General features: G+C 30.9%; 1 protein-coding gene across 3 annotated transcripts in view; it reads left to right on the plus strand.

The window, feature by feature from the left end:
* Positions 1-22802, plus strand: part of hth (Meis homeobox homothorax) — a 157638-nt gene that overhangs the window by 19131 nt on the left and 115705 nt on the right. Inside the window, exon 1 of one of the 3 annotated variants that reach the window (XM_080172553.1) lies at positions 17789-18540. The exons of the other annotated variants lie outside the window; for them this stretch is intronic. Coding sequence (XP_080028679.1) covers positions 18517-18540 — 24 coding nt within the window. The 5' untranslated portion in view covers positions 17789-18516. Of the gene's footprint in view, positions 1-17788; positions 18541-22802 lie in introns of those variants that run through there. 3 annotated transcript variants of the gene reach the window in all.

Genomic DNA, 22802 nt, shown 5'->3' on the forward strand with positions numbered 1-22802 from the left:
GCTGGGGTAGAAAATATACCTAAACAACGAGAAATCGTATCTTGAAAAGGCTTGGTACTGTTAAATCTCGCCAGGTATCCTGCCCCCTAACCCCTGCTCACCGTTCAAAACGGCTAGAATTTGTCAAACAGTACATAAAGACAGACTTCCAGCAGGTTTTGTTCACAGATGAATGCCGTGCTAGCCTTGATGGACCAGATTGTTGGGCAACAGGTTGGGTTCTTCATGGGAGGGAAGCAGGTACAAGATTTCGGAGGCAACAAGGGGGTGGAGGTGTGATGTTTTGGGCTGGAATAAAGGGAGATCAACTTCTTGGGCCCTTTAGAGTACCAGAGGGGGTTAAAATTAACTCTGAGGCTTACATAGACCTTCTCAGTATCTCGTTTTTACCATGGTACAATAAGCTTAAAAGATCTGAGAAATCAAAGTTGATTTTCATGCAGGATAATGGCCGTGCCCATACTGCTAAATCCACGATCAGCTTCTTGGAGAAGAAAGGTATCAAGAGGAACAAGATTATGGACTGGCCACCAAATTCACCTGACCTGAACCCGATAGAGAACCTCTGGAGTCTCATTAAGTATGAGATTTACAGGGATGGCCGGCAGTTTTCTAGCAAAGATGACCTCTGGGAGGCCATTAAACTCGCTGCAGCCTCTATTCCTGCCTCCAGTATATTAAAGCTTACCTCTAACATGGATACCAGAATTCTAAAGTGTCAAACGGCCAAGGGCTATAGATTCAACTGAATTTACTATTTTTTGTTGATTGTTTTCTTTAAATAAATGATTTTTTGTTTCAAAATTTTAAATTTTATATATATTTTTCGTTGTGTCTTATTAATTAGATGATGTACAATGATGCGATACCAGATGTTTTACTTTGAATAGATTTTTTAATGATATTTGCAAAGGAATTATGAAATCTGCATAATGTTATGGTTCAGTTAATTTCATGAATTATTTCTTTTTTTTATTGCTATAAATAGATGAAACCCCTAATTTAAGTTAATAACTGTTGAAAAGTGTGTATTAATGAAGCAAGAAAATAATTCCTTCAATTCCATAAAAAAATCTTTTTGAATCTAAGCTTAAATTGATTTTTTTTGAAATGCATAATGAAGTGGCTCGGGGTTTAGATTAAACTACCCGTAGTGTCCTTTCAAAAGTTAATCCCCCCAAAGGGGTGCGCGACAATTTTCAAAATCTGGATATTAATAACAGCACAGCTACTCTATAACTAGGGTCAGTTTGTCGTACGACAATACGTCGGAGATAATTTTTATCTTCAGGGATTTTAAGGAATAAGACAATGAAGATAAAGTAATGTATATTTCTAACTTTGTTAAACAAGAGTTATCCCTTTTATAGATGAAAATCATTGGTGAAAACGTTTAGACATTGTTATTTTGAATCACACATCTAAAGTTTTAAGCCAGCGAATAAGAGACTGTGTATAAATAATTGGGGACCAGTAAAATTCCAATGTAATATGTCGTAATATATTATACTATTTGATGCCAGTAATTTTTTTTTGTGTAAAATGTAATGCTAAATTGTTACTGCTGCGCTACTTATAAAATTAAATGTCCTTGTTCACTAAAAAAATACCCAGGTTTTTATATAAAGGCACCAACAATAGGAGATTTTTTTTTTGGGGGGGGGGAAAGGGATCGGTAAAGTAAGGGTTAACTTAGTGCTGGGGGGGGGGGGGTAAAGTTAATCCTTACACAGAGAGGCCTCCTGTAGTTTGTAAACTCTCCCCCCCCCTCACCAAATATGTTTGCCCTCCCTTTCCTATTAAATAATATTTCTTCTCTTTTACTTGGAGGGGGGGGGGGGGGGGGGTTAGGCGGGGGAGGTTATTATTAATGGAAATTTAAATTTACACCTTAACGTTAATTTATTTCGGGTTAATAGAACCAAAATTGATTTATAATGATTTAACATTTGAGGTCTAAATTTTACGTACAGACATTTATTACCCAATTAAAGAGTTGATGCGCTTGTAACATTATGACAACCTTATAATAGAGACAAACAACCTCTTGATTGCATGACATTTCTCAGCAAGTTTGTTCAGTTTGAGTTATAACTGTTTATGGATCAAGGAATTCCACTTATAACCTGTCTGACATAGCAGCAGTAGGATTTAATTTGAAAGGATAGGATTTGTTCCCCTAGCATCTAAGGGCTCTGTAATTTTAGGAGTAAGAAAAGTAAGAAAATAGCCTAAAATCAAACATATATACCTATAAAAATTAAGCATCCTAAAGCCCTCCAGGGACCTAGAAGAAACTTCAATTTAATGGAGAACTCAATCGGTTCAGTCGTTATCGAAATCTTAAACTACAGACAAAAGAAAACCTTATTATTTTTCAGCTTATTTAATAGGATACGTTGTTATTTTTTCTCTTAAAAAGTTTGTTGTTATTATTAAACTTAACCCTTTCATTAAATTCTTTTCGGGACGGTTTTTATTGTTGGTAGGGGGGAGCGAGGGGGGGGGGGGTAATTTGTGGGAGGGGCTGATTGACATCGGTCAGTCACCAAATCATCACTGGGATTAAAACTTTCAGGGATGGGTATACTCCCCCCTTTCATTATCCCTTTGAAAATATCCTTAAACATGGCCAGAGAAAATTTTAGAGATATTATTGAACGCATAGACAATCACTTTTGAATATTGTTTTTTTGTGAAGAATTATTTTATTAACCCTAACCATAAGTCACCTGAACTTTTCATAATTAAACCCTTTATGCTCATACTGATAGGGGAAAGGGTTAACTATAAAAATCTGGAAGGGGGGGGGGGGGTGTAATATCCTAAATCCAAAAATCGGTTCGTTTTCAACAAAAGTTATTATAAAAAATATTCTTTTTTAAAGTTAATTCTTATTATGGATGTGTGTTTGGGTGTGTTTTGATTTAGGTACTTTTGATAATGTACAAGTCTTTAAAAATCGGATTTAAATATTTTAATATAAAGATTTAAATACTTAGATTTTTTAGGTATTACATTATCATTTATCAGCGGATACCGAGATCTTATGACTCAGACAGATTATAAAAACCGTAAAAAATATCTAATATGGTATAGTTATTTATCTCATCGTATTATAAATAATTTTCCTTGGGTATTAAAATGAAAAATTTTAAGATTAAAACCAGTTTTGTTAGACTGGGCTTACAAAACTGCCAACTGGTATAAATTTTGTTTTATTATTCGTGTGAAATTTCTATAGTACGATAACCGGTTCTAATCCAACAGATAATAATTAAATTCGAAGCCATACTAGAATAGTTATTTCTCGCATCGTATTATAAACAGCTTTCGGCAGATATAGAATGTAAATGTATAAGATTAAAACTATTAGCCCCGAGTTTTTTCGTATGGACGAGAACCGGTTCCTATCCATCGGATTCGAATGAATACGAGGAAACATATTAAAATCTCCTCCATAGAATTACTCCTTTGTTTTTAATTAAAATCTAGTTTAAAAATTACGGACAAAAGTATTTAATACAAGAAAGGATTTATATTTAAGTAAACAAGAAATAATATAACCATAAGTAGCGCAGCTAATATTATTATTTAAGCATTAAAAAATGTTGTCTACAAGGATCGTAAGGGATAAGACAATTGACGTTGAATTGTTATACAAAATATTTTGTAAAGTTATTGGTGGAAAACTTTAGATACTGCTTAATGTAATAAGTTTTTTAAGCCAACAAATGGGAAAAATTGTTTTAGCTTTGCGGACTGGTTTAATTTACAGTCCAATATTTATTCGAATTTGTTCGTTTGTCTGTTACCAACCAACCACTGAACCGATTCAGTTTTCCATATTTGTGTAGTTAATAACCTATGCTCTAAGATGGTTTTACACTACCACATTGAATACATAGTCCCCCTAGATGATACGGGCGCATGCGTTAGTTCAAAAATTATGTCAGTAAAAGTGAATTATATAGTAGATATGTTGTTATAACTTGATTGTTCGTAGGGAGAGATAATTATTAAGAACATTATTTGTAGAAGTTTCTGATAAATATATGAGTATTTTCTTTATTGGTGAATAAGGACATTCTACTTTATATAAAGGTATATTAAATTCTGTCTTAATGATCGTCATTTTTGATCTGTCGTTAATTTGGAGGCAAAATTAAGGAGGGAGGGAACATTGAACTGTTAATCATACTAGTCCTCAAAGTTTACGGCAATGTTTTCTTATTCGTTGGCTTTATAAAGTGGAGTGGCCAAACGTTTCAACCACAAATCTACAGAATCTAATCAATTTATTGTTCAATGTCTTGACTCTTATCCCATTAGATGCCTAGATCATTTTTGGGATGCCATGTTCATTTCCCTGTGTGTTTGTTAAACTAATGACCTTAAGACTTGTAGGTATTTAATCAGACTTTACAATCAAGACGCCCGCAGGGCTGACAGGGGTTAGGCATTGTTTGAAAAAAAATAAAGAAAGAAAGAAAGAAATATAAAAAGACTTCATATTATTATAAATATCTCTATAAAATAGCCTAAATGTTAACCAATGCTAAACTGAAAATGTAGAGGGGGGTGCGGGGAGTTTTTCGTTTGCCTGTTCATTACTTTAGGTTAAATTTGGCACTGGCAGCCTTGCGGGGTAAGGCCCAGCTGGGGTTAAGCATTTCTTTAAAAAAAAAACTTAATAAGGGGAGGGGGAGGGGGTAGGGCTTTGAGTGCTCGTCAGGCCCCTTGTGAGAAAGCACTAAAGTTTTATTTGATTAATTATACATCCCTTACATCTATGAATAATCTCGAGTTTAGAGATTACTTTTTAAATTAAACATACACAAAATCCGCTTGTGAAAAAAAATTCTTTAAAGATGCTTTTTAGTAATATATCTCTTATCAAATTTATTTCAAATATATCATGTATTAGGACAAAACAATATATTTAAAAGGACAGTAAATTTTAATACTATAATAAAATATATCATGATAAAATCATGAAATGTATAGTTTAACCCTTAATAAGTTAGTATCTGTAAAAAAATTTTTTTTTTTCAAACGAGTCATAGTCTGATCGTCAAAAGAACTGACATACAGACATTATATAATATTTATGAACTGCGCTTCTAAAAACTACGAGGAGCATTTTTAGAATAATATAAATCTTATGCACTTGTTTAAAATATGGAGAAACAAGGGTGATCTTGATCGTGTACATAATTATCGCAACTCAAAAAAATCTGGAAGTCAGACAAACGAACATTGACAAATATAGAGTAACACACTTGATATTTATAACATTATTCAGAAGTTTATGTCAAGGACGTTTGATTTAGAAGTTTGAAATTGTTTGGCAAACTTTAAATTAAGACAATGTAGTATTACGGTCAGACGGACCGACCCCTGATTGTGAAAAGCTGCACCTTTAACAAGGACAATTAATTCTATATGTAGCGATGTTCATTCGGACGTTCGTAAAATGTATTTAGCTTCTCATCAAACTTATTACACGGATCTAAGGGATAAGACAATGGCCGATAAATTGATGTACTGCCCTGCCCTGCCCAAAGATGATACACAAAGTTACTGCTTTTATAGATTACAACTAGTTGTTGAAACGTTTAATGAACCAACTAATCAAAATTCAATAAATGTCTCCAAAGTTGTTAAGACAGCGAATAAGAAAACGCTATCATAAAACTTTGGGGACTAGTATTATAAACTGTCCAATGTCCCCTCCCTACCTGAACTTATAAGCTTAGTTATATGTGACGTCGCTAATCCTTTATATTAATAAAACAAATATATTATTGTGTTATTACAATAATCAGAAATTTTCATTATAGCAAAAACCAAAAAATAAAGTAAAACTCGTAGCTGGCTAAAATAACGATATTCTCTATCCGCCCCCTTTAACCCATCCCCTCCTATCCTACTGAATAAACTAACTTACCATTAAATGAGTTCTAGGTTAGCAACCTAGATTGACGACAATTTTCCCCCTGTCATAATATCCACGTATATTCTATATCCATTAAAAATCTTTAAAAAACAAGGATGACAACATCCATAAAAGCGAAGCTCTGAAACGGTAGGACAAACGGACATTAACAATTGTATAATGTCAGAACTGAATAATTAGAATGCGAATGTATAAGAGACAAAGCAAAATTGTAAGTAAATTTGTTAAAAACTGCTTGATACAGGATAATGTTTATGGACATACTTACATTTTTAGGACTTGATTATAGAGTTGCTTCGCTTATAATATTGTACTTTGTTGTCCCAGGAATCAGTATACCAAAAATCAGACAAATCGGATAATTAGGTCACATATAAATTTGTTGTTAAAAATGTAAAAAAATCAACATGTTTAAAATGGACTTACGGACATTCTGGTAATGATTATAGAGTTGCTACGCTTTCTAACTCGTACCTAACTATTATAGGAATCACCATGCAAAATTTGAAATCGATAGGACAATTCTAACATGCCTAAATTAACGAATAAAGCTATTTAAAAAAGTAAAAAATCAACATGTTTAAAATGGACGTACGGACATTTTGGTAATGATGATAGAGTTGCTACGCTTTCTAAATCGTACCTAACTACTAAAGGAATCACCATGCAAAATTTGAAATCGATAGGACAATTCTAACATGTCTAAATTAACGAAAAAAGCTATCCGTTACGGACGGACGGACGGACCGACCCTAATTATAGAAAAGCTTCGCTTTTAAAAATATTATCAAGATTTTTAGGCGGTGTAATATCGCATATAGAACAAAACAAAACTTTTTAAAAATATAATGCTTAATTTAGGTTAGGTTAAGTAAAGGTTAGAAGATCTCTGCAGGGTTAGTGCCTTGTACGGACGACCCTCCTCTCCCTAAACCATAGGGGATAGATGTAGGGTGGGGAATTCAGTAGTTTAAATAAAGGATCAAGTGAAAGTACTATCTTAAATAAACCTATAGCTAATGTATTTTTTTTGGTTAAAACTTGGAAACATTAATTTGAAGATAATTTTGTGAGTATTACTATGGATATACCAAAATATTTAAATAAATTAATAAGGGACAGAGAAACATTTACTATTTTTTTTTCCAGTTTGGCTTCCAAATCTCCGCTGCATTAGAACCGTGTTTTGCCATACTGAAAAATCATTTGTAGCATCGTATTACAGACAATTTTTTTACAAATATTATAATAAAAATCATAATACCAGTTCTGTTAGACCGTGTCTTTGCATGGCTCCTCGGGGTTTAGAAAACTGGTTTAAATCTTATCGTTTTTTTTATATTTTAATATCCGCGGAAAGCTGTCTTTAAAACGAAAAGATAAATAAATATTAGTAGATTCTTACAAGCATATGCTTCTATAATGATATTTCTTTATCGCATCGTATTATAGACAGATTTTCGCAAATGTTAAAATGACAAAAAATATTAAAAGAATAAAACCAGTTTTGTTAGATCCGAGGGACCGTAGGCTTTGGCAATCTTAAAAGGTACTAATTTTATGATTTTTATTTTAATATTCCTAGAAAAAAAGTTCAGATATAACAATTTCCGAGATCTTATTTGACAGTCAATCAAATATACACACATACATACATCCAATTACTTCATCATATTGGATAAATGTCCCTTGTATTATATTATGTTTAAAAAGGATTTAAACTACAGTTAAATAATAGATAATAATAGTTGAAATTGATAAGGGATAAACCAGGAATCTGAGGGGATAAGACAATGAATGATAAATTGATATTCGTCTCTGATTATGGCAATTTGAATTACACTTTTTCAGATTAGTTTTATCAGTGGAAAAGTTTGAGCACTGCAAGTTTGCTTAAACTAATCAAGTCAATTTGCCAATGAAACTTTGGGTACTAGTATGAATTACAACCCAATGTTCCTTCCCTCCCTGCAATAAAATACAATGTACATAATAACCGTCCCCATGCCAACCAACACTTATTAATTATGGAGTAGCTTCACTACTAAAAAATTTGTAATCTTATTTTCTGTAAAAAGCTGCCTAATCTTATTTATCAAAAAAGTTTTGTTTTTATTTTTATCAATCATTCATTCCTTGCTGTGGGGCGTACACAGATATTTTCTAGAGGGGGGGGGGGAGGGGGGAAGGGGGTAAAATAATGAACCTCTTACCACCCCTTTGATTCGAAAATTGAGGAATTTGTTTTTGTTGAAATGTTACTCGTCCCATCACCAAAATCTTTTTTTTTGTGAGTGTTTAAGGACGATTGTAGGTGGGACTTCCCCCCTTACCCACAGTTTATGATTAAAAAGCTGAAAGGATAATTCCATAAAAAAAGTCCTAAGTTTGGTATTCAAATATAATTTCTTTAATGATTTAGAAAAAAAATATTGTTGACTAAGTTCAGATGCAAAACAAAGCTTTTAATAAGGTTTATTTTGAAAATATAAATTCAAAAAATTTCTTTCGAATTTTAACAAAAGTGTGTATTCACTAAAGGGATAATGTCATACCTAATGATGATACATAAAATCACCCCTTCTGTAATATACAATCAGTGGTTGAAACATTTGGACACTAAACTTAATCAATCAATCAAAATTCAGTGTTAAGCCAACGACATATAAAGTTTTGTTGACTAGTGTAATAAACAGTCCAATGTCCCCTCCCTCCCTGGTTTTCACCCCTGACACCCCCACCCCCTGCGCACGCCCTAGATTCCATATAATTTGCTTAATCAAATAAATTAGACAGAAAAAAAGAAACTTTTTTATTTGATTTCCATTACACAAATTACTTCTATTAATAGATTTATTACCCTAGATGGTCAATTCTATCAAAGTTATTTATAGCATCGTATTATAGACAGCTTTCCGCGGTTAGTGAAAAATTATATGATTAAATCCAGTTTAGTTAGACCCGAAGGGTTGGGCTAACAAAACTGATATTAAATTATGATTTTCATATATTTGAGGAAAATGTAATAAGAAGCTATGCTATAATTTTCAGTTTTGATGAGAACCGGTTGTAATCCAGCGGATATTGATCAGTTTAGAGGCCATAATTGAATAACTCTTACAGCAGTCTAAGATTTTGCTTATATTTAGGAACATATGATTCAACCTCAGAATAACATGTGGATATATTGACAGGAACAATTTTTTAGTCAATTTAGATTGCTATGGGCCTTATTAATTGGTCAGATAGTACAGGAATGGGATAAGGGGGTGGATGGGGGTATCGTTATTTTAGCCAGCTGCGAGCATTTTTTTTTATCAGAGTACAAATATGTGGCAACTTCAAAGTAATAATATATTAATTCCCATAATATCAGGATTTTACCCAAGCAAAGATTTATCATAAGAAATTCAGCTATCTTGAAATGACGTAAAGTAAATTTTCTAACCAAAATGATATGATAGGATTATTCCTACACTGTGTCTTTACTGGTCAAAATAAATGATTGCTTATCTAGCCTTCTTATATTTATTCTTTATTTTCTTCTACAAATAGCTATGCTCCAAGCGACGCACACACCTATAGTAAATCAAAGCTATGCTTAAAGAAAAGTTTATTGTCTTATCCTATTATATAGAGTTGTAAGCTTCTTGTTGTCTGTAGCATAAGATCTCAATTATGTTCTCTATTTTCCATAGTTCCTGTGATGGTTTTGGACTGTTTTATTTACAGTTTGAATATTTTCAGTCCCTCTCTGACAATTTGAATACTAAAAAATATCTCAAACTTATAGATATTTAACAATGAATATTTTGGGAGCAAAATTTATGTCAGCCTAAATAGTTCCATCAAAAACAAAGGGGGAGGTCATTTTCTAGTAAATTCCGTAAAGGTGTGTAAAGGTGTGTGTGTTATAAGGCCTAAAAATAGTAGTAGAACGATAAGGTGCTCCCTATTGTTCTATTCAATAGGGAATACAAATATATAGAGCACCTTATCGTTCTACTACTATTTTTAGGCCTTATAACACACACACCTTTACGGAATTTACTAGAAAATGACATCCCCCTTTATTGTTTTTTTTCTTTATATTTGTGTACATTTTAATCAAAGATAATGAATAAAACTGAATATTTTACTGACAGAAATCGTAGTTGCATTCTACAAACTGACCAATAAATGAGGTCCATAAAAGCAATCTGAATTGACGACAAATTTTCCCCTGGCAATATATTCACGTATATCTTTGATCCAATGGACTAATCAAATAATTATAGATAATTGAAGGATCCATGTAAAGTCCATGTCCGTGCCTTTAGCAATTAAAACAGTTGATACAGACAGACGTACATACCCTAAAACCTAGAGCAGTATCGCTGTTCTAAAAATGAAAAGAAAATGTGCAAGTGCAAGATAAATAAAAATGTGCATCAACTAACGTTTCCACAAAAAAAGATTTTCTTTAATGTAAAAAAAGCTAAATAATATAATGTCGTTTTTTTTGTCTGTAGTGAAGGATCTCGCTAACCGCTGAACCAATATAGTTATCTTTTATATTATTGCTTTACATATGTCCTGGGTAGGTTTGTAACTATTTTGGGGATGGATACACGACCCTCCCAAAAGAAATTTGTTTGAGCAATTTGACCTAGCATGTTTTTAAACTTTCTTTACTTTGGAATCTATGCTTTCTTTGATAATTAAATGTTTAGATACTGGATTAATTAAACATTTCTATGTAATAACATCAAAACGTTTTATTTTTATGTAATCGCGGCTGGATTACAGAAACACTTAATATTTTATACTTAGCCGACAAAGATCAGACGTTGACTTTTTTTTCAGCATTTGTCAAAGAAATGTGTTAATTCAAAAACGTTAATTACTTAACAATAGCTAGAACCTACGATTTTAGATAATATTGTATTATATGGGATAAGATGATTGACGATAAATTTATGTACATCCACAATGGGGTTGAACAAAATTACCCCTTCTGTAGATTAAATTGTTAGCTGAAAAGTTTCAACACTGCAAGTTTGAACCAACCAATTAAGATTTATGAAAAGCACCCAAAGTTTTTAAAATAAAACTAATTAAAGCTTGGGTACCACAGTATAGTTAATTTAACTTAATCTACAAAAATTAAATAAAATCATAGAAGGGTTATTAACATAAGATATATTATTTTTGTAGAACTTTTATGTGATTTTGAAGGATTTTTCACAGCGAACTTAATTTTTTTAAGAATCCACCTCTAGTTGTTAGCTAGATATTACTTGGCTACTTTCGATGGGTTTAATTTTCATTTTTGTATAAACACCTAGAGCACTTGTATATGTAATAAATATTAACAATTATGTCCATGAGTAGAGCAGCAAAAATAATCTGTAATCACCAGGTGTACATCCCCAATGATGATACACAAAATAATCCCTTCTGTAGATTATAACTAGTGGTTGAAACGTTTGGACGCTTAATTAAATGAACTAACCATTCAAAATTCTAAACAAGTCCCCAAAGTTGTTGGGCTAACGAAAAAGGGAACATTTATTATTAAACTTTGGGGAAAGTGTCCAAACGTTGTTATAACACTTTGGGGACTAGTGTAATAAACAACCTAGTGTCCCCTCCCTCCTTGCTAAATAATTGCAATTCTAACATAGCGACTTATGAACAGACCTCAGTTATAGAGTAGCCTCGCTATTGAAGAATATAACCCATATGTACTAACAACAATATGCATCTTTAAAAAAACCCAATAAATATAGCAAGTTTAGATGAACAATCCCTTAATTTAACTTGCAGGAATCACTTTATTGGTCAGAATTAGGGTAAGAAAAACTAGTTATTTTTTTCATATTACAACACTAGAGTGGGCTATTATATCTACATTATCTTCATACTGATCATGGGGGGTTTTATACTATTTTTGAGCTAGAAAAATAAAAAAATATATATTAATACTTTTAGAATATAGGCCTTAATAAAATCTAAAACATATTGATCTTAATATTGATTAACTAGAGTTGGCTCAATATAACTATATCGCTATTGGCTAGTTTTCTATAAGTACATATCTATTTATCTATTTCTCAATAAATCAATTTTCCTCCCCCGCCATTACTATCTAAAAAAAAGAAGTAAATATTTATTAATTCAAATGATTTTAAAAATATTTTTTAAATTATATTTTTTTCACATTGCCATCACCAAAGGGTTAATATGATATAACTTTTAGTTTTAATATTTTAACACAAAGGAAGTGTCGCCACAATCGAATTCTTTTAAAATACAGTTTTCTGAAATTTACTTTATTATAAACGTATATTTTTTATTTATGAAATAAGGATTAAATACTTCAATGTAATTCAAATATCTACATGAAGTGAAAAACTTAATTCATTCCATAAACAAATAGAATAAAGGTCTTAACGCTTTGGTCAGTGAGAGTTTAATGAGGATTATTGGAGCACTATGAGTTTTAAACAATTTATCATTGGAAGACTCGAGCTCATTTATAGACGTTTATTTCCTATATAGATCTGTCATGGATCTTGATGCAATAAAGCAGGCCATTTTGTAAATGTCAAAAATTGGAAGATTTCATTAAATAAAAGTAATCGCAAATATACTTAGTAAATAATAAAGCAGTTAATAACAGCTGAATTTAAAGTCTAAAACTTTGCTTGGAAAGACAAATTCGTATCTCGTATTATGGCATGTCTGAATGACCATGGATTGCTAACTGTCTATCTAGATTTTTAAATCTATTTTATAGCCATTCATACAATTACATTTAAGCTTCTATGGGCAGAATTTCACAAATAAGATTATTGGATGGCGGGGTGAGTTTTAACCAAGAACATGATTTTGTGTAATGTAAGAATTGGGGAGAAGGATTTATTTAATTTTCATTGACCTATTTCTAGTACATTGATATAATATGTACACTTTATAAATGTATATTTATTGAATTTTTTTTTATTATTAAAGATGCAAAGAAATTGCAATTTGTACATTTGATATTTCTCTAAATTCAAGATAATAAAAAGCAAAACTATTATATAGAATTATGCCTTATTGTCCTGGAAATCATCATGATGAATGATAATCACTTTGAGTATTTTAAATCGACAGTAAAGTTGCAATGATTCTTATATTATACCTTATAATTATAGGAATCTTCATACATAAAGATGCTAAAACTGCCTAATTATGTTAACTTTGTACAAATGGACATCCCCTTTAATGTAGAAAAGCTTTGCTTTTATTAATATGAGATGTAATTTGCTTTCAAGAGGTTGATTGATTAAATCAATTTACAGCACTATTTCTTTTCAAGAAGGGAGGGACTAGTCCCCAAAGTTTTATTTCTTATTCGTTGGCTTAACCACTTTGGGGGCTTGAATTTTGATTGGTTGGTTCATAAAAATGAGTGTCAAAACTTTTCTTTTACTAATAGTAATCTGCAGAAGGGGTTATTTTGTGTTCATCATTTCGAATGTACAATAATTATAGGTATTGTCTTATCCCTTTAGATCCCTGATTTCTTTTTGGACGTAAAGGGATAATGTACAACAAGAAAAAATGTATACAATGCAGAGAGGAAGGGGACATTGAACTGTAAACTACATACTTGTTCTCTCATTCGTGGGCTTCAAAATTTTAGTAAATTAAAAAATATCTTGATTGGGCTATACAAATTATCAGTGTTTAATCATTTCCACCAATTAATTCAAACCACTAAAGAGGGTTGTTTTGTTAACCATAATTGAGGATTTACATCAATTTATCGTCCATTGTTTTATCGCTTAAGATGCCTGATAAAAAAGGATAGATCCATAACAGAATTTGGTCAAATATTAAACTTTTTATGATTGTGAAAAGTGTAAATTTTCTTTATTTTATAGATAGTTTTGATTGTAAATTTTATTCATGTTAAAATCGTAGTCTTGTTTTCAAACCTTGCATGAGGATTTCTAACTAGCAATACCAATCCCTTTTATTTCTCTGTTAGTTTATCAGTTTAACATTACAGTGTGAATATTATATATATTTATTCAGAGGTTGTGTCCCTAACATCTAGAGGATCTGTAATTTCTGTATTCGAAAGGGGTAAACCAATAGCCTAAAACCATCTCTATGTCAAGGTTCCCTAAACTTAAAAATCTTTCAGTAGTTATTGAGATCTTAAGCTACATACAAAAAACTTAGTACTCTCTATAATACTAGCGGCTACGACCCTAGAAGCCTCTAGGGGCACTTAAGGTAGGAGGGGGAAAAGTCGACCTCATCCCATTTAAATTTGAGTTTCAAAAGAGTTTAAAAAAAAATTGGAGGGGGTGAAGACACCCTGTCCCCAAATATAGTTCAAAACCTTCACAGGACCCATAAGAAGCTTCACTGTAAAGGAGAACAATATCGGTTAGCGAGATCCTTCGGGACAGAAAAAAACGCTTACTACTCTATATAATTGGATGATATTAGTTGTTGATACTATCCTCTAGGGAAAGGTTTTGGAGGTCAGAAAAATAACCTAAAACCACCCCAATACATTTATGAATCCTTAGTGAAAAGTTCAATCAATACGGACCAGCCGTTTTGATGTCTTAAGCTACATACAAAAAAAACTTAGTACTTTAAATAGGATATGTTTATAGCATAGCTACTCTAAAGTTATTACAAGATGGTCCATCTGTCTATACAGCCATTTAAGCCTTTTCTAAAAATGACAGAAACTTATTCTATACCTATATGAGCAATTACTTTTTCTGTTTTTTACCTTATGAATTATTTTCGACAGATTTTTTATAAAACGGCTTGCTTTATTGCATCAAGATCCATGACAGATCTATATAGGAAATAAACGTCTATATATGAGCTCGAGTCTTCCAAGAGTAGAGTGTTTAATACTCATAGTGCTCCAAAAATCCATAATAAACTCTCATTGACCAGAACTTTAAGACCCATTATTTTACTCTATAAAGAATAAATTCTTTTTTTTTATTTCATGTTGCTATTTGAATTATACTAAAGTATTAAATTTCTATTCATAAAATAGAAAATTTAAATTTATAAAATAGTAAATGAAAGAAAACTTAGTTTTAAAATAATTTGATACTAGCACTGCGTCTGTATTGTGTTCAGATATTAAACTAAAATTTAATATTTAACTAAATATTTTAACCCTTTGAGGACGATAATTTGAAACAAAAATATTTTAAAGAAAGAGAGACAAAATTATAAATACGGTTTTTAATAAAAATAATGAAATTTGAAAAAGATGGAAGGAAATGGAAGTGAGAGAGAGGGACATATAATCTCTAAAAAATGATGAAAAAAACGAAACTAAAGTCGTAGTATCTTTAAAAAAAAATCTTTAAGTGTAGTAACTTTTTTGTAGTTGGGTTGATATTCAGTGATTGGACAATGGAAGAAAAAGATTAATATTCAGAGATATGCCAATGGAAGAAAAATATTAAGATTCAATCTAGCCAATAGCGAGATAATTTTAGAACGCCGCCTCTAGTTTTCCATAATGAAAACTTTAAAATATTTAATTGTGTAGAATAATCAAATTGTAATTGTTTATTTGGCTTCATTTATCAAAATATTTTCTTGGCTTGTTATTGCTGCCCAGGCTATGAGCATGCTTGGTCTTGTTTAATTAATTAATTTATGACAAATTGATTTTTTTTTTGTTAATGAAATGGCTGGATGTACTAAGATGTTGTTTCATCCCCCTCCCCCCACCCCCAGGGAAAAACGGCACCTCCCGAAATTTTTACCAAGGGGGGTGTCTAGTTGAATGGGGGGGGGGGGGGACACCTGAGATTTCCAAGAATTACAATTTAAGAAAGAGTTGCTGCTTTAGATGGATGAATGATGGGGGAATCCCCCCCCCCCCGCAACCAGGATCTTAGTTTTGATGTTTATTGGAATTGGGGGGGGGGGGGGTTATTGCCTCTTATTTTCTCTGTCAGAGAATGCACACACGTACGTCCACACACAGACATACAGACCAATACATGCATACACACACACACACAAAATACCTCTATGTCTCCTGTATTTTCTCGTGGGATGAAGGATGGTTATGTGAGGAATGGTTGTCAAACGACAGTACACTACACATACATACGAGAGAGAGAGGGAGAGAGTGAGGGAGGAGGGAGATGGGAGGTGACCTCTCGGAGATTGACAGCCGCCATAGACACTCACAATTTATAAACCTTCCCTTTTTTATTTTATTTTCTTCTACTATATACTATAACCCTTTTATCAGTTCATACCTATACATATATACCTATCTATTTTTATAACAAGATAACTGCTATTAGGAGGGGATTGCTTAACTGAGGAAAAACTGTTTGTCGACAAAGTTTTGAGCATTTCTTCAGATGCAATATCTCTCTGTTTTTTTTTATTTCAGTCCATAAATTCAGTCAAGCTTTATAATTTTAAACTTTACATTTGATACCTATAAAATAAGGTATAATGTAGAAAGCGTAACAACTCTATATTCCTTTCCAAACAGTATGTCCATTTGATTTATGGTTGTTGTTATCCTTGTTTTACTAAATATCCAGATACCTAATTTATCGAATTAGTATTCATCTATGTGTCTTAATATCTCTTAAATGACTTGGTTTTATAAGAAATGGTTTGCATTGGTCTTTTGAAGGTTTTAGGCCATTTTCTGGGTAGGATAGGTAAAAAAATAATGCTTAAATATAAACAAAAAATGTAAAAAATTCATATTCTATATTTTTTCTCATTTTTGATGATCTAAGATGTCATGTAAGAAATTGTTTTCTGGTTGTCACATTTTTTTAATTCAACGGGTTTGAGTCCACACTTTGTCATACTTAAGATGTTAAAATTAATAAATACTGTCAGCAGGGATCTTAAGGGATAAGACAATGGACAAAAAAAATGATGAACACCTAAAATTACCTCTTCTGGATATTAAAATTATTGAAAATCTTGGATACTGCTGGTTTGGACAACCCAAATAAAGATTTAATCAGAAAGTACCCCAAGTTATTAACTCAACAAATAAGAGAAATTTTATGTTCTAGTGAAATTTATATCCTAATATCTCCTCCTTGCATGGGACTTCTATAAGAGCCTATACAAATTTTATAAAAACTAAATTAAAAACATTTATAGTTGAAATGTTGAATAATGCTACAAAAACAACGAATAGTGCTACAAAAATGGCTTGTTTTACTAAACGCGGGAAATTTGCCAGTAAATTCTGACACCCTTGCTCAACTATATGTGTGTGTGTGTGAGCCCTACCATCTTGCGGTAGAAATAGGAAACATAGAACACAACTTTTCTTGGCGGATTTTCTACACGGAATGTGCCGGGTGAGAGAGAGAGATAGATAGAGAGGGGAAAGCTATAGCATGAGGGGTGACCGGTGCGGGCGAGCCGGTACGGCCAAAGACGGCGGCATTAGTGGCGATAGGCAGACGGTACTTGCCAATAGTTCGTCGTTGTTGTCGTGTAGAATAGAAATCTGTGAGTTTTTAAGGGATGTGGTGAAAAAGGGGGTGGCAAGATCCATTGATCCCATCCCCCAGAAAGGGGCGAGGGACATTGGAGAGCTTGGGTGTAAGGAATGGGAGGGATGAAAAAATCAAGGGTGAAGGGGAATAAAGGTGAGCGTGTCTATCGAAAAAAAGAGAGGTGGGAATAGTTAAAAGAGACGTGGGTAGGTCAAAAAGGGAGGTGGGGAAGTGTTAAAGAGAGGTGGGTGCGGGATGAACGTCCCCCCGTCCATCTTTCTTCTTACTTGACTGGCATATCTGTCATCTACACTGCGCTACACACACACACACATTCTTGCCTACACACAAAGAGAGAGAGAGAAGGGGGAAAAGGAGGGAGAGAGAGAGGAGAGTGTCATTTGTGATTCGTATGAACAGTGAATGCTTATACCTCTTTAAGCAAACCTTGACACAATCTGTCATAGTCAAAAACACGCACTACAGACATTATATCAATACTGACGGACACATTATAGTGCAATTATAATTTATATAAAAAGTGAAAAAAAACATCAATATGTAGAAGTGTATATATGGTGTAAAAAACTGTTTTTGGATAATTTTGGGTTTTGTTGTTGTTATATTGGCGAGAAAACCCCCCCTTAACATCATAATTTATCTTACAAACTGCACTTCTATCATTTTCATTACAAGGCTGATTTATTATCAATTTTTTCGCGCCGTTTCTGCATATAGCAGTTTTTGAGTATGTATAATAAGTGATTTTTACATCAAAACTGACTCAAAATATAATACAAGTTAAAATTCATACAGAGTGAGTGAAAAAAAAGTGATTTTAATTTTTACTTCAAAATGATATGACAAAAAGTATTATATATCATTAAATTTAAAGATAATATGAATTTTATTTTACAGTGAAAAAAAGCAACAGCATAAAAATAAATAAGTGAATTTTTAAAAAGTTACGTGGTGTGGACCTTGTTTTCCACAACTCGGAAAATTTCCAGTTAGTTTATTTATCAATTGATAACTAATATGACAATGGCACAGCCTCCTAGGGTAATTTTTTAGAGATTTTTATGAAAAATAATCTTTTAACATAATCTAAATTTATAAAGGATAAAAAATAAGCTCTATGTTCTTATTAGAAATTCAAGTAACATAAAAAAATATCTAACACAAGAAACTTTTTACAATTAAGCATATAAGATATATATGTAGTTATTAAAAATCAAAGTATTATAAGAAATTATTTTTAAATTAGAAAAATTTATTCTTGAATATCATAGAATTTAACATATTATTAATGTACACATATTTTCATATTCAAACAGATTAAAATACACTAAAATATAAGTTTTAAAAAAATATTCTATTCTATATATTTGAAACTGAAAAGTCTAAACAACACACCTAGGTAAAAGCCTTTTTACCTACTTTTAACAAATCTTAAGAATTATTATTCGAAGAAAAAAAGCAAAAATACCCTTTATCATCATTTTAGTTAAAAATTAAATAAAAAAAGAATCATTAAATTTTCCTATTTTATCTATTTTAAAAAGGTAATATACCTTACTTACTTAGGTAAATAAGTAAAAAATAGAATAGGCTTTTAAAATTTCTTCAATTTAAGATTCTTGTTTTATAGAAAAATTTAATTACTTAAGAAATTAAGTATAAAAGTTCTTAAAGCAATTTAAGTAGTATAAAAAAATGCTTAAAATACTACCGAGTTAAAAATATTTTATGTTAAAATTTTTTAAAAAGTATTAAAAAACATTTGCTATAATACAAATATAAACTCTTAACATTTAAAATAGGAAAAAATAATGATTATTTCGAACTTCAATATATAAGTTTTAACTTGATGATAAATAGATATAAATTAAGTAGGTATATTTTTATTTCAATTTTACTTAAACCAACATAAACTTAAAATTCAATAAATATTTATTCTGTTAATAAGGAAAATCTTTTTCAATTGTCTCAAGTAATTTAAAGAAAATTGAAATTACAATTTTTCAATTTTTTTATAATAGGTAGTTAGTGTACTGTAAGATATTAAAATATATTTTTCTGTTTTAATGCTAAGAAATTAAATAATTTTAAAGACTTTCTAATAATTTTCTCCAAACGTTGTAGACCTAGGTATTTGAAATATGTTCAAATCACCTGATTTTTAATTGAACTTGGGCCCAAATTTTCATTACGTTTTTATTATTAGAAAATTCTCAATTACTAAATTAAGATTAATTCTTATGAATATTTAACATTAAAACATCTTTTTTTATCACTAAAAGAACTTCCATTAGGAATTTAAATTTATTTTAATGAAATAATTCTGATGTGAACTCGCAATTTTCTTTTTGAAAAGTTTTATTGATATGTAAGAAATTTCAATATTTTGAAGCCTATTTTTGACTAAACTTTAAAGACGTAAAGATTTATACCAATTTTGGCAATCATTTTCAATATTGTAAAAGTGATCAAAGCAATAGGTATTAGCTATGTTAATATTTAGAAATTTTGAATACCTAAGAATTTGATAATTTCGCCTTTAGTTAAATGACTAAAGAACGATCCGAGTACCTTTTTAAAAATGTGGATATTTCTAAGTTTCCTTCAAAATTTAGAAAAAAACTTACCTTAAATATCCATATACTTTTATACTTTTTGACGTGCAAATTTATTCGCATTTTCGCCATTATTTTAAGCTTTGCCTTTTCGCCGATCTTAATCTACAATTTTTTCATTGCTAAAATTGCCGCCTTAAACTTTAAAGTATTATTTAAACAAGACGGGAAATTACAATAAATTGATATACAACCCTTTCTTTCCCCCTATATTTACTGGCAGCCAAAAGGAGAATTTAACAACCAAGAATTTTGGGGGAAATGTTAATTTATCTTCCATGTATCCCTCTCTGGCTTTTAATTGTTTCTTAATAATTGAAATTTTCCACAGAATGGAAATTGAAAAGATTAAATTCTGCTCTAGGGCCATATAACTTTTTTTTCTTCTCTCTCAATTGCATTTAGGGGCATACAACTATTTTCATCCAAACTACAATCTTTGTTATGAAAAACTTACAAATTTAAATGTTGTTTTGACAATGTAGATTTTTTTTATTAATAGTATCAAATTTTCGTCTTATGATATAGCCATGATAGTATATTATTTACGTCGACATTATAGCCAATAAAAATCATCAACATACAAATTTTATATCTTCATAATAACCATACTCTAATAATGATATTGTGACTTAATTCTTATGTTGATTTGATAATAGCATATTTTTTTACATTTAATAGCTCTTATGTTCTTAAAGAGATAGAAAATATAAAAAGATAGGTAGAAAGAAAGAAAGAAAGAGAGATAGATAGAAATATGAAAATACCAAAAATAATTATCTTTGCATACGATTTTCAACAAAATTTAGAAGAGCTCCTCTTAAGAAAAAAAGGGGATGAAATTTAGTTTATTTTGTAGGAGGGGTTGTTTTAAGAAAAACCTCCCCCTTTACCTTTGTAGATACTCCTAAAATCATTAATGCAACGCCGTAGCTCTGTAGACGTGAAAAATGTTTTAAAAAATTCACGAAAATTGCATAGAATTGTTTCTATTTTGGTTTTGGTCCAATTTGCCGCCAAATTTTTCAGTAAGGCAGTTGTAATACTGTAAAAGGTGTGCTTAGTATTTCCTTCCACTTCTCTCCCTATGCATACTACATCCTCCCCCCACCTTCCATTTGGCTTGGCGGCAACTTAAGCCATATTGGATATACTATGATATACATATATATTTATATGTACTATTTTTATATATTATATATACCTTTTTAGTATGTGTAATAGAAAAATTCTAAGAAAAGATGTCTTTTTCCCAGTTAAGCATCGGGGTTGCTATTGTATCAACAAAATTATTATTGGAATATCGTTACACGAATGTCTTAGGTTTCTAGTAAAAATGTTTTACTTATTGTCGATGTTTATGTAAGGTAGAATGTGAGCAATGACCACTTCACTCAAATATTTTGTCAGCACTAAGTTCTAGTTTAATACTATTTAAAAAAAATCATTTATGCTTATTTTATTTTTGATACATTTAGATACTTTTTAGATTTTTGAATATAATGCCTAATTCTCTCGGGGGGAAAATAGCCTTAAACCTTAAGGACCATTACTAAGCTTTCTTTAAATTTTTAGACCAATTGTTTCATTGATTATTAAGGACTTGACGGACAACTAGCAACTTAAGACAGGGGGAAAATAGGATTAATTTTGAAACTGGAAAAAGTTAAATCAAAAACATGAGCATTCAATTTCTCAGCTTGTTTTGTAATCAAAAATTGAGAGAGGTAAATCATGAAAAAATCTAAGAAATAATTTTTTTACTAAAGTATGGGCCTCTTGCTATAATGCCATTTCCTTTTGAATCATTTTTTTCTCCCATGACCAATGCCGGGCATCCCTGATTAATCTCATCAAAAGTTTGAGAATTGAACACAGAAAAATAATTAGACAAAATTGTCAGGATTCTTACAATTTTTGTCATCATACGTTCAACACACTGTAAAAAATAACTCCCGAATTTTAATCTATTATTCAAAGAGAGGTAGGGGAACATTTGACAGTATATTATAAGTATAAGTACACAAAGTTTTTTTTGTAAGTTTTATGGATTTAACACCATTTCATTGGGTTCTATTTTGATCTACAGTAGGGGCAATTTTGTTGATCTTCAATAGCGTTTTAATTAGTTTATCATTTATTGCCCTATCCCTTAAGATACCTATCTAATTATTATTTTTTTAAAAGAAAAATCTTAAAATATAAGATTGTTATTTTTTTACAGTATTTGGAAGTATTTGGGTTTTTACTTTTTCAAATGCTTTAAATTTCATCTTTTCTTACAAGAAATATTTCATACAAGAGCTATACTATGAGTATTAACAAACAAGTAATATCTACATTTTTAAAGCAAAAATAATAAAAATATCTATTTGAAACCATCCTTTAATATGAAATTCTTTTGATGAAAAAAAATTGAGAAAAAAGGAGAATCAAGTAAAGTAATATGTAGGTAACTTATTATAAAAAAGATATTTATGCTTTGGTAGGTAAATGAATTAAAACTTGGTTTATTTAAACTTTCATTTATCTATCCCTATCTACTTTTAACTATTTTTTGGTTTATCTACTTTTCCCCTTATCCCGTTCTTACACCACTCCCAAAAAATACGATTCCCGGTTTTTTGATAAATTGACGAAATTAAAAGTTGACAGCTGCATTTTCAGTCCTAGGGTCCTACACACACA

The sequence above is a fragment of the Acartia tonsa genome, chromosome 9 (genome assembly GCF_053477335.1).
Source record: "Acartia tonsa isolate MP-2025a chromosome 9, ASM5347733v1, whole genome shotgun sequence".
In the NCBI taxonomy this organism is placed as follows: Eukaryota; Metazoa; Arthropoda; class Copepoda; order Calanoida; family Acartiidae; genus Acartia; species Acartia tonsa.